The 16,452-nt window shown below is 40.3% G+C and overlaps 1 protein-coding gene across 1 annotated transcript in view; it reads left to right on the forward strand.

The window, feature by feature from the left end:
- The first annotated feature begins 14,650 nt into the window (after window positions 1–14,650).
- The window catches only part of LOC121388596, a 37,915-nt gene continuing 36,113 nt past the window's right edge, over window positions 14,651–16,452 (forward strand). The window contains exon 1 of the mRNA XM_041520002.1: window positions 14,651–14,855. Coding sequence (XP_041375936.1) covers window positions 14,651–14,855 — 205 coding nt within the window. The remainder of the gene's footprint in view (window positions 14,856–16,452) is intronic.

Here is a 16,452-nt window from a genome sequence, read left to right on the forward strand (position 1 = left end):
CTGTCTCTCTCTATCTTCTCTATTTCTCTCTCTATCTAATGCACGTTCTTCTCTTTCGTACTCAAGCTTTTTAAAAGCTAATTGTTGTTCCACACTTAACTCGTTTATCTCTATCTCTGGAACAATCTCACTGTCTTCCATAACAGGACTATCACCAAAAACTTCCTGGATAATAATTGTCCTTATATCTCCTAAGGTTTTAGCTGATGTTAAATCAATTTCTCGCTCACCCGCGATTTCAACAAACTTGGCCTTACGTGCTCGCTTAATCTCCACTACACTAAGCGTAGGCCTATCCAGCAAATTCTTATCCATGTTTAGATATGACGCACTTATTATTAATTAATTTTCTAGTGAACAACGTTGCTACTTCTAGTTATTTGTAAAAATAATTTATAAAGCCCCCATTTACAAACAATACTTTTTTAAATATGCGTGTCCCGTTTCAGATCCGGGACGAGTGCCCCAATTTTCACTCCTGTCACGGGGATCCTATAATACCCGTAACTGAATGAAACACGATTGTCCAAATATCTCTCCTAACTGTATATCTATTAGATCTTTCTGTAACAGGCAGTTATACCCGCTGGCTCGTCTAGGTATGATCAGAGATAAGATCTTATATAAAGTATATATAATATAGCACGTTTAGTTCACTAGAAAACACAACAAAAACACAATACACTTTGGAATCTGTATTAACCTACGCTGACAAATGTACAGCCGCAGTAGTTAATTAACAACAATAAATAATAACAACCCAGAACTGATCACTCAATTAGTTAATCTCTAGGTGTCTAGTTTACACAATATGCTAATCACTTCACCGTGACACAACACCCACACGTGTGATAATTGAGAAACGCTAACACACACGTGTGATAATGGAGAAACGCTTCTAGGGGAACTTAATTAATAAAGGAATTACAACTCTATTCCTAACTGGTTAATTTTTAATTAACCCTAACTACTCATTCAATAACCTTGCAATACAGACTTAATACTGGTACCTATCACAATAAAGACACTAACCTACAGTTTACCTAGGTCCTCTAGGATGACTGGTTAAGCTTTTTATATATATTAGATCAGTGAGCCTACAGATTACTGCGTCAGATGACCGGCAGCACCGTCTAAGTAATATTGGTATAATACAGTATAAAAATATTTAAAGTCACATCAATCACATCAAGGTTATACAACAGAGCAGAAAATATATAATTACCAAGTCCAAACGGACTAACGTTCCCCCTGGACGCCTTCCAATATGTTTCTCCCCGATATCTCTAAAAACCCTAGCTATTTATTAAAAAACCCAAATATCGCCTGGGGGTACAAGGCGGTCCTCCCCCTATCAAGTGATATTCCATAGCGACCAAGACGGCATATCTTTCTCTTAGATCGCCAGACTCAATGACGCCCAGTCGCCAAAATCACGGTTGTAAAAACCGCACTCGCGGAGGTATTACGTAACTACTGGCCACATGGCCTCCATGGTCGCGCGAAGGTATTACGTAACAAGGTGCCCACTTGGGCTAAGTGCATATTGGAACTGCACACGGCCCTCTAAAACAATTAATATCGCCACAGGCGAAAAGAAATTAAGAGCATGTACCGTCACAAATAGCCATGGTTTAAAAATGTGCTGAGGTGTCATTAAATAAACATTCCTTTCCTTTTCTCTAGGTACCATCCCCCGTCAGTTCTCACACACTTGATATTTCTCACGCGTTTCTTTCTTTGTTAATTTCCTTCGGTTTTGTTTCTTTTACTTTCTCCTTTTCTTCATTGAGCTCTTAAGCTGGAGTATGGTAAAGTTACGTATAGCCTATTTTAGAACGACTGAATTTGTGGTTTAAAATTAGTTCGTTCATTTAAAAGAAGCTGGGATCGCCGCACATGGCATGAATAATTCCACGAGACAAATCAATGGATTTGCAAAGGTCCAAGTCGAGCGTAAAATTTGCCTTTTAGTACATGTCTCTGAAACGTTTTGAAAGTGTGTTCGAGTTTTAGGCCTTCCCCGTCCCATCATTTAACTGACTCAACACATTATCTACATGTGGCTGGTTCGTTCACAATTGGGTGAAGGTACGAAAAGGAAAGGAATGTTTGTTTAATGACACCCACAACACATTGTTTAATCATAATTAAAATTGTTTTGTTTAACGACACCACTAGAGCACATTGATTTATTAATCAACGGCTACTGGATGTGAAACATTTGGTAATTATGACTCTTAGTCTCCAGCGGAATCCTGCTGCACTGTTTTGCATCGGCAACAAGGGGTCTTTTATATGCATTTTTCCACATACAAGACAGCACATATCACGGCCTTTCCCAGTCGTGGGGCATTGGCTGGGATGGTAAAAAACAGTCAGAGAATGGGTCCACGGAGGAGGTTCGACCCTGCGACAAAAGCACCTCAGACGAGCGCTCTACCGCTCATACGTCGTGGTATGTGTTGCAATACCTTTGAGACTTCATACCAGTCCGACGCCATATAACTGTAAATAAAATGTGTTGAGTGCGTCGTTAAATAAAACATTTCCTTCATACCAGTCTACACCTAATAAACATAACCTTTGCTTGTCGAGATTGTAAGATGGGTTTCTTGTTTCAGATTTTAAAGCACGTGTCACGATTACCATAACACTGATTTGACACTTTATATTGAATATGCTTTAAGCTGGTAGGTACTGGGGTTGCATCCCTGTTTCGGCTCCCAGTGGCTCGTGGCATGAACTCCTATCTCACCAGACAGTATATAGCTGAGCTGTGTGACCAGGATAGCGTTCTTTAGCCTTATTAGGGTACACACTAGCCCGAGTACTCTGACTGTAAGAGAGCTAGACGGACATTTGGACATAAATACGCTCTCATTACAGTCAGAGACCAAGCTATGTATTTTTTTGGCAATTCCCGACAACCAAAAAGTTGGCAAAGATTTTCGCTCTAATACCACAACAGTCCTATGTTTGACGTCAAATACCTTTACATCGATCATTTTCGAGTTGATTGATTAAAGGAAATTCAGATATTAATCACTAATACACACACCACAGAAAGAAACTCGACAGCACCCACATTCAGCTAAGCTTCGGCAAACTCCGGACAGCAGAATTCTAAGTTCGCCGACCTATGTCGTGACGATGCGTCACATGATCGCCCACTCAGCCATTCCGTCTTCCAGGGGCCGTCTCAAAACGACAAGTGCCAAACAATCACCAAAAAAAGTTTGTTTTGTGTAACGACACCACTACAGCACATTGATTCATTAATCATCGGCTATTGGATGTCAAATATTTGGTAATTTCATCACTGTGTTAGAGAGGAAACCATTAGCCAACTCTTCCATGTTGTAACGTCGCTTGGTATGAGACGGCCCCTGTAACTTTTGCACAAGGCGGAATCGCCCAGTGGGCGATCACGTGATCTACGTCACGAAATAGTCACCGAGCTTTGTAATTTTTGCGACGGAGTGTCACGAAGCGTAGCTGAATGTGGGTGCTGTCGGATTTCTTTCTGTAGTATGTGTATTGGTGATTAATATGTGGATTTTGTTTAAGCAGTTAACTCGAAAATGATCGATGTAAAGGTATTTGACGTCAAACATAGGATTGTTGTGGTATTAGAGAGGAAATCTTTGCCAACTTTTTGGTTGTCGGGAATTGCCAAAAAAATACATAGCTTGGTCTCTGACTGTAATGAAAGCGTATTTATGTCCAAATGTCCGTCTAGCTCTCTTACAGTCAGAGTACTCGGGCTAGGGTACACATATACAACAATTTCGGATCAACTGAGAAAAGGCATGTGCTTACTGGACGTACCATAATTGTTGTGATTGTTTCATTTGCACCGGAAATTGTCTTCAAACTGGTGCGTTTTGGTGGTAAATCATTGGCATCTGTTGTTGGCAACCATAACTAGGATCCATGTGACCAACGTGCGATACGCCGACGATAACCGCGTAACCACCACGACCTCGCTAGCAATGCTTTAGAAGCGCCAAAGCGTTAGTACACTTGTCACATGTGTGTAGCTTTACCCGTATCTGCGTTCAACAAACGAAAACGCTACGAGGTATTGTTAACCTGATGGCAAATGATCGTAGTATGGCGGGAATCAAGTTAAATTGTTATTAAGTGATCGTGACATAATCTGTACACTGAACGCAGCATTGTTCTTATGTTAGATGTACGGATTAATTTTATCAGGTTTTTTTTTGTGTGTCGCTCTATTAAAACTGATTTAGTGCTTTTGCGGTTTGCCATTGGTAACTTAGTATTTGGTTTATGGAGGACACGATTGTGTACGTTTTCAGAAATGGAATGGGTGGCAGTATGGTCGTGATGAATTAAAGAGGGGATGACACCATTGTGACACTCAACTTGAGTAAAGATGGACGGGAGTTTGCGGTTACATTTGAAAAGGAACTAACTGGTCTATTTATTCTTGGTCTTTGTACTTCCTGCTGTTTCCGTAAATAATAATATGTGTATACATGGATGGACAACTGGAAGTGTGGGGTGGGGGGTGGGGGGGTGGGTGAATAGATGAGTAACTTTGGGTTAGTTGGCGGATGAATGGATGAATGGATAGGTGTATGAGTGGATGGATGGATGGATGGATGGATGGACGGATGGATGGGTGGGTGGGTGGCTGGGTGGGAGGGAGGGTGGTGGGTGAATAGATGACTGGCGTTGGGTGCGTTGGTTGATGGATGGATGAATGGATCGGTGTATGAGCGGATGGATGGATGGGTGGGTGGGTGGATGGATGGAAGGATGGGTGGGTGGGTGAGTGGAGGGAGGGCTGGATGGAGGGATGGAAGGATGGATGGGTGGGTGGGTGGGTGTAGGGATGGGTGGAGGGTGAGTGGTTGGGTGGGTGTTTAGATGACTGGGTGGATAGTCTTTGGGCCTGCCTGGCTGGATGCATGGACAAAAGGACGGATGGATGCATGGATTGATGAATATATAGATACACAGGCAGACTGATATATAGTACAGAAGCAGCCATGACAACTAAAACGCCGGTTGAGTTGATTCATGGCTATTCTCTCGTTGACTATAATGTTTATGGCAATTCTCTCGTTGGTTGTAATATCGACGCTGGACGGAAGTGCCTGTTATACAGCTCGAATGGGTTGAACGATTATAGTGTAACATCAAGGGCAGGTCCATATGATGTTAAAGGGTGCATCCCCATGCCTTTTTCGTTTGATGGTGCAGCTGGTGTTGCCGGGTAGCGATAGAGGCTATGTCCCCCCCCCCCCTCCCCCAAGTCACACTCCTTTTTACTCACCACCTTTAGTATATTCCTGTCGCTACATAACACGATTCATAGACATTGTGTTTGGCCCACCCGTAACGTACGTGTGTGTGTGTGTGTGTGTGTGTGTGTGTGTGTGTGTGTGTGTGTGTGTGTGTGTGTGTATTTTTGGGGGTTGGAGGGTTGCCACCGTTGTTTTTCCCCTAGAGACGCCATTACAGAACACAAATTCGCATCTCAGGATTCGCTCCTCAAGTTATATATTATTAGTCTGTAGCGACATCGGCGAACTGTTTGTGGATTTCCATCAATGCCGTTAGTGAACACAGCGGTGCACGTAATATTTCACGAGGCTATACATAACCATATACATATAGTTAACTACGGCTGGGTGTCGCTCTTCAGAAGGTGAGGCGAGAAGGTTACCGATGTAATTCGGTCCCCTTGTGATATCAATAATGGAACTGGTATTATTCACAAAAACACTCTTCAGCATGGTATCTGAATCATTAAAGTATATTATATAGCATAGTCTGTCAGATATGATTTTTGGATTGGCTATTGATTCTGACGTTTTGATTTGCATAAAACTAGTGGGTATTATCGTTCGATGGTATTGAGATTTTGTGCCCGGGAACATAATGCGTGTATTTTAATGTGTGTTTATCATCGCCTATTCTAAATGCCTGCTGAATGACCTTTATGTCCTCCAGTTCTATTCGGTTAATATGTAAGAACAGGGCTAGAGCGTACTAAGTATTACACACTTTCAGTTTCGAAATATTCGTCGACAAAACGGTCATCATTATTTATTTATTTTTATTTTGTTTTGGAGGGAGTGTTTTTTGTTGGGTTGTTTTTGGGGTGTTGTTTGGGGTGTTGTTTGGGGTTTTCTTGCGTGGTTTTTTTTTTAGTTTGTTTTTCTTTTGGGGCGGTCGTGTGGATTTTTTGGAGGGTATTGTTTGGGGGTTTAATGGGGGGGTTCTGCTTTTTTGTTTGTTTGTTTATTTGTTTGTGTTTTGGGTGTTTTTGGGTTGGGTTTTTGTTGTTGTTGGTTTGTTGTGTGGGGGTGGGAGTGTTCACCTTCATCATTCTCTCTGATAATATAATATATTAATTCATACACTAACCCATACTCACAAGGTTTTGTAGTCTAGATCTGTTATCTGAATTTAACTACGGAATAGATTGTTCTGGTACATGTATCCCGTATTTCCTATAGCAGTCTGTTCTTTTTATTAGTGTTACCGAGCTGCATGCGGAGTTATGGTATCTATACATTCCGTATAACAGTCACTTAAAAGACTGAACATATCATACATGAAGCATTTGTAGCCAATAACCGTGCTAATGTACTTTACTATCAGCAATTCGGACAGGTTATTGAGAACACTGGTGCGCTGTGCGTCTGGTGGAATTTAGGAGCGGAAATCAAATGTCAGAATGACGGTGAAGGTTCAGTCATCGGACTTAAAGCTGAGAAGTTCTGAGTTCGCATCCTAGTAAGAAACAGAAGGCTACTCCTTAAAAAAAACCCTCTATCATACTAATTTATTAACTACAGACATAGGGCTATTGAAAAACAACCATGATAAATTGCCCGCCTAGGTGATACCAATTTGTTAAATTTCAGGGTCTGGCCCATGGTCTGTATGGACAGAGATAATATTCCTCAAGTGTTGGAGCAAATCTGAGCATTTTGGCAAACACGATGGAGACATTCGGGCAAAATGAGCTTGCTTATAACATTTTTGCCATGTATTTCCATCATTCTGATCACAATAATAGTTGTAATCTATGTGAAACATTTTTTTTTTTGGTAATAATGCAAATATGAATAAACGTCATATAGTTTCAGCCATTTTCGTTTAATTAGGGCAAAAATTTGATTGTCCCCTCCCCTCGAAATTGTGAGCCCGCACGGCTATTTGGACAGCATGCTTGAACCATAATTGGGTGTATGCAGGAAAATCAAGTTATAATGAGATAAAATGAAACAGACAGTTTACAAATGCAGCACTGTAAATAAACTAAAACATTTATTTTTATTTTTTAACTTGACTTTTTTTCTCTACCCAAAGAAGACTAAAATTTACAGTACACTAGTTCTTTTATTTTTTTTACTCTTTTTTTTCACTTTTCTTATCTTTCCTTCCTTCATTCAATTCAATTTGTTTTCCTGTTTATATCCAATTAAGGTTCAAGCACGTTGTCTTGGGCACACACCTCAGGGGTATGTGCTGTCTGTCAAGAACAGGGGTTAGTGATTAATGAGGGAGAAGTCGATTTAATGGTCATTAGTCGTTAAAGCACGCTTTATGTGGGAGCCGATATAGGGGTGCGAACCGAGTACCTACCAGCCTTAAAAGGACCATCCTGAGTTTGCTACATTGTAAGATGTTTCCGACTAATAAAATATTTCTACGATTAAACTTACATATTAAATATATTTTCTTGTTTAGAATATCATTATCTGTATATTCAATGTGTTTCTGGTCGTCTTAATATTTGTAAGAAGACTAAACTAGATTTTGTTTTCAAATAATTTCGTACGTACGAAAAAATGTATTTTAGGAAATAAAATGAAATTTAACCTAGTACAAATATTAGAACGATCAGAAACACGTTTAATATACAGCCACTAATATATTACGCAGAAAAATATATTTGATATGTAATTACAATCGTTAAAAAGTCTCTGTTAGTCGATAACATCTTAAAAATTGCAGCAAACTCAGGAATGTCCCTTTAAGAATGATGACTTAACGGCTATACTACGGAGGCCGGTTTTTCTTTCTTTCCTTTTTTTTTTTTTTTTTTTTTTTTTTTTTTTTTTTTTTTTTTTTTTTTTTTTTTTTTTTTTTTCTTTTCTTTTTGTGCAATTTTTTTTTTTTTTTTTGGTCTCCGCGCCCCATCCCCCATTTTTAAACTATATATCCTGTCTGTAATACTAACACCCCCACACCCTCAATTCTGTTATTTCCGGATAGGTATGGCCATGCTCTGATAACTTTACTTACATTTCCGTTTCCTTTAATACTGTTACACTGTAACTTTGATGTATAACTTGGATCGTGCTCCGGACAGAAGACAGCGGAACAAAATGCCACAAATCCAAAAGAAAGACTTTACCGCACATCTCTCGTAATCCAGCAAGACGCGCGTGGCGGACCTCCCCTATTGTTATGACGTCACAATACATGTGCACTGGGATCTTTCATACCAACCTGTTCTATCCTTTTCAGTACTGGGCGTTTTTTTGTCATTATATCTGGCCAAAACTAAAGTCTGCTTAAAGAAGTGAGGCATCTTGGCTTTCTTTAGATCGAATTAATTTTAAGATGGTTGTACGGTTATTTTTAAAAATAAAATTGACATAAGCAGTCTGCCAACACATGCAATAGACTGTAAAACGAGTGGCGCCATATCTTTAAAAATGCAATGTCCTAGAGGTTAAAAGTGCCATATTTTTTCAGTTTTTACTCGTATTTGTGATAATAAAATTCAATTTAGTCAATTCTATACGGAATATTAAAGATTTAACTTGAGAGTATCAAAATATTTTAATGTACTATCACTCACAATTTACAGTGACTTCCCCCCCCCCCCCCCCCCCCCCCAATTTTTTTAATAAGTTGCTTGTGCTCTGCTGTCTATGGATATGACATAATTTATTATTTATAAAAGATGTCTTTTCAACCGAAATATTCTGTGTGGTGGTTTTTCTCTTTATTTTTTTATTTTAGACCGAGTGTCAGAAATAAACATGTTACACACCAAATAGACGTGGTTTAAAAATATGCTTATTCCGTACCTTGGATAGAAAACTACTTTGGATTTTGTCAGATTTACCAAAATGTAGCAGACAGTATTATCCAGTTTTAAAGTTAGAACTAAATCAATATTAATGGAAAGCAATTGGCGTAGTCAGGATTTTATATTTTGGAGCAACCTGCATTAGGGGAAGGTCGGGGGGGGGGTGTCTACGCTGTTTATTCGTGATGTTATGGGGCAACAGGAAAACATAAAACATGACTGTAAAAAAAGAGTGTGTTGTGTTTTGGGGGGATTGGGTCACATCCACCACACACACACACACACACACACACACATACATACACACACACACACATACACACACTCAAACAAACACACGCACACGCACATACACACACACGCACACACACACACTCCAGCAGAGCCATTGGGTAAGTTGGGATTTGTTTTTTCGGGAAGAGTTAAATGATGAGATTGTTTGCCCTTGAGTGCCAGTAGACTATTACACGAATACCAATCCAGATATATGTTTGTAATTAGGAAGATTTGTAAATTTGGCAAGTGTACTTTCCCCTGCCTCGAGGAAACAACAATGTCAAATAAACTATTACCCTGAAGAGGAGTTTCAATGTTCTAGAGGACCCGTTGTGGAATGAATCGATCTCATCAGTAGTGCATCGCCATCATTGATTCAAAAACACCAATCTGCAACAAAACATCATCCTCTACAATGTCAGTCAGAAGTGCCCTATCAGTAACACATTAACAGTATTATTTGTAAGGAAGACAGAACTTGATCAAAATGAATGACAAGTTGATGAGTTATACGTCTGCATCTAAATACCAATAACACCTGTACATCAGCAGTGCTGTCTGTGCGTGATTGAGATTAAAACTCATTAAAGTTATCTTTTTCCAGAGGCGGAACAAATGGAAGACCAGGGGATCCATCTCCCTTTTAAATATATTCAATTGTCTCCTTTTTTGGCTTTAAAACCAATCTTTGGGTTGCCCTTTTCACGAGTTGGTCCATGTGCAAATTTCCCCATTAATCCATCAATGGTGTTTGTAAAAGGCTGATGACGTTTTTGGCATATTAAGTTCATTAAGTGTCAAACAGAACGATTTCATCTGTTTACCTTTCGCCAATTTCCTAGTTGTATTAAATGAACATCTCTAAGTATTTAAAGCTGACAATGAAACATTTTCGGAGCCTGTAGGGTATATATATATATATATATATATATATATGTGTTCAGAGCGTAAATAAACGTTCGTTTAACGACTTTTCAGTACATTGTTAAACCACGGCCATGTTGTTACTTGTATCAATAATGCATCAATAATGACCGTTCATCGTTGTCAATCACAAAAGGACAGACGTGTATAGACTCAAAAATTAAACACGATTCACAAAACACGAGGCCTCTTCTCAACTGCTAATAAAGAGTAAGAATTATCTCCTTTTACATGAAACTTAAAGAATTAATATAAAATAAAATTACTTCCCCCGACAATTTGACCATTACAATATTTGTTATTTTGACACCTGGATGAGGTAGAGTAAAACAAAGCTCACTGGGTCAACAAAAGCTACTTCACCACAGAGTCAAATAAAACTCACTGGGTCAACAAAAGCTACTTCACTACACAGTAAAATAAAACTCACTGGGTCAACAAAAGCTACTTCACCACAGAGTAAAATAAAACTCACTGGGTCAACAAAAGCTACTTCACCACAGAGTAAAATAAAACTCACTGGGTCAACAAAAGCTACTTCACTACAGAGTAAAATAAATCTCACTGGGTCACCAAAAGCTACTTCACTACAGAGTAAAATAAAACTCACTGGGTCAACAAAAGCTACTTCACCACAGAGTAAAACAAAACTCATTGGGTCAACAAAAACTACTTCCACAAAATAAAACTCACTGGGTCAACAAAAGCTACTTTCCCGTAGAGTAAAATAAAACTCGCTGGTTCCACAAAAGCTACTTCCACAAAACAAAACTCACTGGGTCAATAAAAGCTACTTCACCGTAGAATAAAATAAAACTTGCTGGTTCCACCAAAGCTACTTCCATAAAACAAAACTCACTGGGTTACTGGCTTAACAAAAGCTACTTCACTACAGAGTAAAACAAAACTTGCTGGTCCACAAAAGCTACTTCACTACAGAGTAAAACAAAACTTGCTGGTTCCACAAAAGCTACTTCACTACAGAGTAAAACAAAACTTGCTGGTTCCACAAACGCTACTTTCCGACAGAGTAAAACAAAACTTGCTGGTTCCACAAAAGCTACTTCACTACAGAGTAAAACAAAACTCGCTGGTTCCACCAAAGCTACTTCACTACAGAGTAAAACAAAACTTGCTGGTCCACAAAAGCTACTTCACTACAGAGTAAAACAAAACTTGCTGGTTCCACAAAAGCTACTTCACTACAGAGTAAAACAAAACTTGCTGGTTCCACAAAAGCTACTTTCCGACAGAGTAAAACAAAACTTGCTGGTTCCACAAAAGCTACTTCACTACAGAGTAAAACAAAACTTGCTGGTTCTACCAAAGCTACTTCACCACTGAGTAAAACAAAACTCACTGGGTCAACAAAAGCTACTTTTCCACAGAGTAAAACAAAACTCACTGGGTCAACAAAAGCTACTTCACCACAGAGTAAAACAAAACTCACTGGGTCAACAAAACCTACTTCACTAGTAGAGTAAAATAAAACTCGCTGGTTCCACAAAAGCTACTTCCACAAAACAAAACTCACTTGGTCAACAAAAGCTACTTCACCGTAGAATAAAATAAAACTTGCTGGTTCCACCAAAGCTACTTCCATAAAACAAAACTCACTGGGTTACTGGCTTAACAAAAGCTACTTCCCGACAGAGTAAAACACAACTCACTGGGTCAACAAAAGCTACTTCACCACAGAGTAAAATAAAACTCACTGGGTCAACAAAAGCTACTTCACTACAGAGTAAAATAAAACTCACTGGGTCAACAAAAGCTACTTCACTACAGAGTAAAATAAAACTTACTGGGTCAACAAAAGCTATTTCACCACAGAGTAAAATAAAACTCACTGGGTCAACAAAAACTACTTCACTACAGAGTAAAACAAAACTCACTGGGTCAACAAAAACTACTTCACCACAGAGTAAAACAAAACTTGCTGGTTCCACAAAAGCTACGTCACTACAGAGTAAAACAAAACTCGCTGGTTCCACCAAAGCTACTTGCATAAAACAAAACTCACTGGGTTAACAAAAGCTACTTTCAGAGAGGACAGAACATTAAAACACTACCTTTCTGTATTGTAAATTTTATTATGAACACAAAGAACAAACATTAAATAAATAAACAGATAAACAAATAGACAAATAAATAAATAAATAAATAAATAGACTAACAAACAAAATGAAGCAACCATATTATTGTTTCAAAATGGTGGGTTCCACCGGTCGATTTTTCGATACTGATGCGCAAAAGTCAAAGATCAATTTACTTGGATAATACATTGAACATTTAATATGACGGTTGGTTAGCCAGTGAAGCCAATATATACTCTTCAAAAGAAGAAATGCAAAACCACATTGTCGTAACATTTGGAGAATTGATTTAATTATTGAATGGTGAGTCCGATATTTACCAAATGTTGCAGGATTGTTAACAATTCACTCTAGTCCATTGTGAGTAAGTGATAGGACACACCACCAAGGTCAAGGTCATCTGGAGTCAATACTGGGTGTGGCCTCCGCGTGTGTTGACAACTGCCTGGCACCGCCTGCCCATTGAAGCAACCAGAGTACGGATGACGTCCCGGGGGATGGTGGTCCACTCGGCCTGCAAGGCTGCTGCCAGCTCGGGCAGGGTCTGGGGCTGTGGTTGTCGCTGTCGGAGGCGTCGGTCCAACTCGTCCCATAGATGCTCAATTGGGTTCAAATCCGGTGATATCGATGGCCAAGGAAGGACATTAATGTTGCTGTTCTGTAGGAAAGCCGTTGTGAGACGTGCTGTGTGAGGCCTGGCGTTGTCATGTTGGAACACTGCGTTGGCGTTGGCCATAACTGGAACGATGTGTGGCCGGAGGATCTGGTCAATGTAGCCATGTGCATTCAGGTTGCCCTGCACGTGGACCAGGTCAGTTCTGCCAGTGTGTGAGATGGCTGCCCACACCATGACACTACCCCCGCCGAATCTGTCCACTTCCTGCACGCATTTTGCCGCATAACGTTCACCACGACGCCTATACACGCGACATCTTCCATCATGACGTCGGAGTAGAAATCGGGACTCTTCACTGAACCACACCTGTCTCCATCGCAGTTGAGGCCATTGTCGATGAATCTGGCACCACTGCAGTCGGAGTCGACGGTGTTGTGGTGTTAAGATGACACCTCGAACTGGACGTCTGGCACGAATTCCTACCTCATGTAGGCGGTTCCGTACGGTCTGGTCGGATATCCTGCGCAAACCTGGTATTGCTGCGGCTGTGGAGGTGGCAGTAGTCAATCGTTCCCGAAGGTGGCGTACCCGGATGTAGCGGTCCTGCCCGGGGGTAGTGACCCGTGGTCGACCGGATCTAGGGAGGTCACGTGTTGATCCATGTTGCTGGTAACGGTCCCACAGTCTGGAGATGGTGCTTGGGGACACATGGAATGCCCTGGCAACGGCCGTTCTGGATTCGCCTGCGTCTAGTCGGCTGATGGCATTGTTTCTCTGCGGTTCACTGAGACGTGGCATGTCCTGGATTGTCAACTGTCGGCCAGATACAGAGGCCAGGCAAGCGAACACCCTGCACTTTTATACTGTCGGTGTTCATGTTGCACGTGCAGACAACACACGTGCAGTGGTGACATGGTTTGCACGTGGCTGCGTTTTTGCGAATATTCACATTTTGGAACTTTATTGTACAGTAGCTGCGTTTTATCGAATGTAACCGTGGGAATGTGTTTGGGACATGCAATGACCTTATATTCACAAAGCATGAACCGGTAGGAAACATAAAATCGGAGTTATAACCCATTTGTACCCTTTTGCGTTTCTTTTTTTGAAGAGTATATAACTAAGGTATAAGATCGATTTTAATATGTCTGAACATACAACTTTGTGAACGATCACTCGATGATTTCCCTCTCTCTTTTGGGTGATTAACATTCTCATGTTTTTAAATAGCACTGCCACGGCACAAGATTTACAACAAAACGCTATTTATAAGCACGCCAGTCATGTATATATAATGCGTAAGAACGTAAAAAGACCAAAAACATTTGCTGCCACTGTGTTTGCGTCTTGGGTTGAATAATGAATAGAAGTTATTCCATTAATAGAGATGCGATCTCCTTTATAGCGACATGAAAGCGATTAGTCGCAAAAGAAACGAGCGATATGATTGATGGAGAGTTTCCTGGCTGTCCAATCCGGCTTCATCTATCAAACGCGGTGTTTAGGAGTTGGTGATGGTCTTTACGGCATCATAACTGTCAGAAGTAGTCTGTCGGTTCTCCAATCTTGGAATATCTATGCCTCCGTTTATTGCCGGGGCTATTGAAGGAATTAAGAGACAGTTTTTTCAACATTGCAATCTGCTAAATGTCTAAAGACGGCTTCAAATTAACGGTGTCTGACGGAGCGGCTTTTAGCGGGAATGTCGTTCTAAGATGTTATGTGCGTGTGTGTATCGGGGTGCACAGACATGGAAGTGTCCTTCTCAGTCAGCTTTTATTGCTAGTTGATGATGATGATGATGATGATGGTGATGATGATGACCATGGTAATGTTGACGATGATGACGATGGTAGTAAAGATTATAATTGGTGGTGGTGGTGGTGGTGGTGATGATGATGATGGTGATGATGGTGGTGATGATGATGGTAATGATGGTTGTGGTGCTGCGGCTGCTGCTGCTGCTGATGATGGTGGTGGTGATGGTGGTGGTGGTGGGGATGATGATGATGGTGGTGGTGATGGTGGTGGTGCTGCTGCTGCTGCTGATGACGATGATGATGATAATAACAATGATGACTATGCTGATGTTGATGATTGTGATAATCATGATGATGATAACGAAGATGATGATAATGATGACGATGATGTAGCTGTTCTTGTTGCTTGTTCAATGAATTGGTCCAGGTTAGTTTGGTAAATCAGCAATCCTTAATCTTCTGACTACAAGAACAGAGCCGAACTTTATGACACTCAGGCCGTTCTGCAACGGCATAAGAGGAGATGATGATGGTGGTGGTGGTGGTGGTGATGATGATGATGATGATGATGATGATGATGATGATGATGCTGATGATGATGATGATGATTAAATAGTAAAAAAAGAAATGATGATGGTGGTGGTGGTGGTCCTGTCAGTTAACACGGATCTTTTATGTGCTTTATCAGGATAGTAGTTACCATGACATTTGCAGGAATGCGATTTTTCAGCTTTTTATTTGTTTTCAGGTGTGGGTTGTTTGTTTTTGTAAAATAATTTTCACTAAGTAATTTGGATTAGATCTGAAATGCTGAACAAATACATTCTTACATTTGATACATAATCCATGAAGCATTGTTTGTCTATAACGGGAACTGACCCAGTGAGTCTACTGGACGATATCGAATAACGACCCATCTCGTCTCCCGAGGAATCCCTAATACTGAGACAAATCCCTCTACTATTAGCCGAACATTTAAAACGTCTTTATGATCCATTTTGCTACAAAAGCATACTGTGTATGCGTTCCGTATATTTCGCAAATGATCCATGGTAATTCGAGTCGATCCTCCAAACCTCTCCGTCCCGAGAGTGGAATGACTTACAAACGCAGACGACTTTCTGGTATCTGCCGGAGGATCTCTTGTCCGTGAGGTATCGTGATAAATAGCACGAATCTCAGGTTAATATCTTATGCAACGATTCTCCCAACTTATATTTATTCGGCCCTCCTTGGTTATCGTTGTGGATCTATGACGTCCCCGTGGAAATAAAAAGGTACTAGAATTGTTTTACTGCGGATCTCGGACACATGATTTGTGTTAACTCCTGGGATTATTGTCAGGAATGTAATTCCGAAATCCCTCAAGTACTGACCTGAGCTTGTACTGATACAGAGTCCCAAAGAAAAGTTAGGTCTTGAAAAGAGAAAGAGGTCGATAATGGAGGTTGGGTCTTCAGTAGAGGTTGGGTTTTTAATAGAGGAGACTTCAAGAATAGATGTTTGGTTTTGAATATAACTTGGGTCAGGAATAGAATTTGGGTCTTTAAAACTTGGGAGTTCAATAGAGGTTGAGTTTTTAATAGAGATGAGTGATTTCACTGTGTCCAGTAGACCCAAAGGTTGGGTTTTGAATAGAGGGTGGGTATTGTACGGAGGTTGGGTTTTGAATAGAGTGTGGGTATTGTA

Source organism: Gigantopelta aegis, chromosome 2 (assembly GCF_016097555.1).
Source record: "Gigantopelta aegis isolate Gae_Host chromosome 2, Gae_host_genome, whole genome shotgun sequence".
NCBI classification, from domain to species: domain Eukaryota; kingdom Metazoa; phylum Mollusca; class Gastropoda; order Neomphalida; family Peltospiridae; genus Gigantopelta; species Gigantopelta aegis.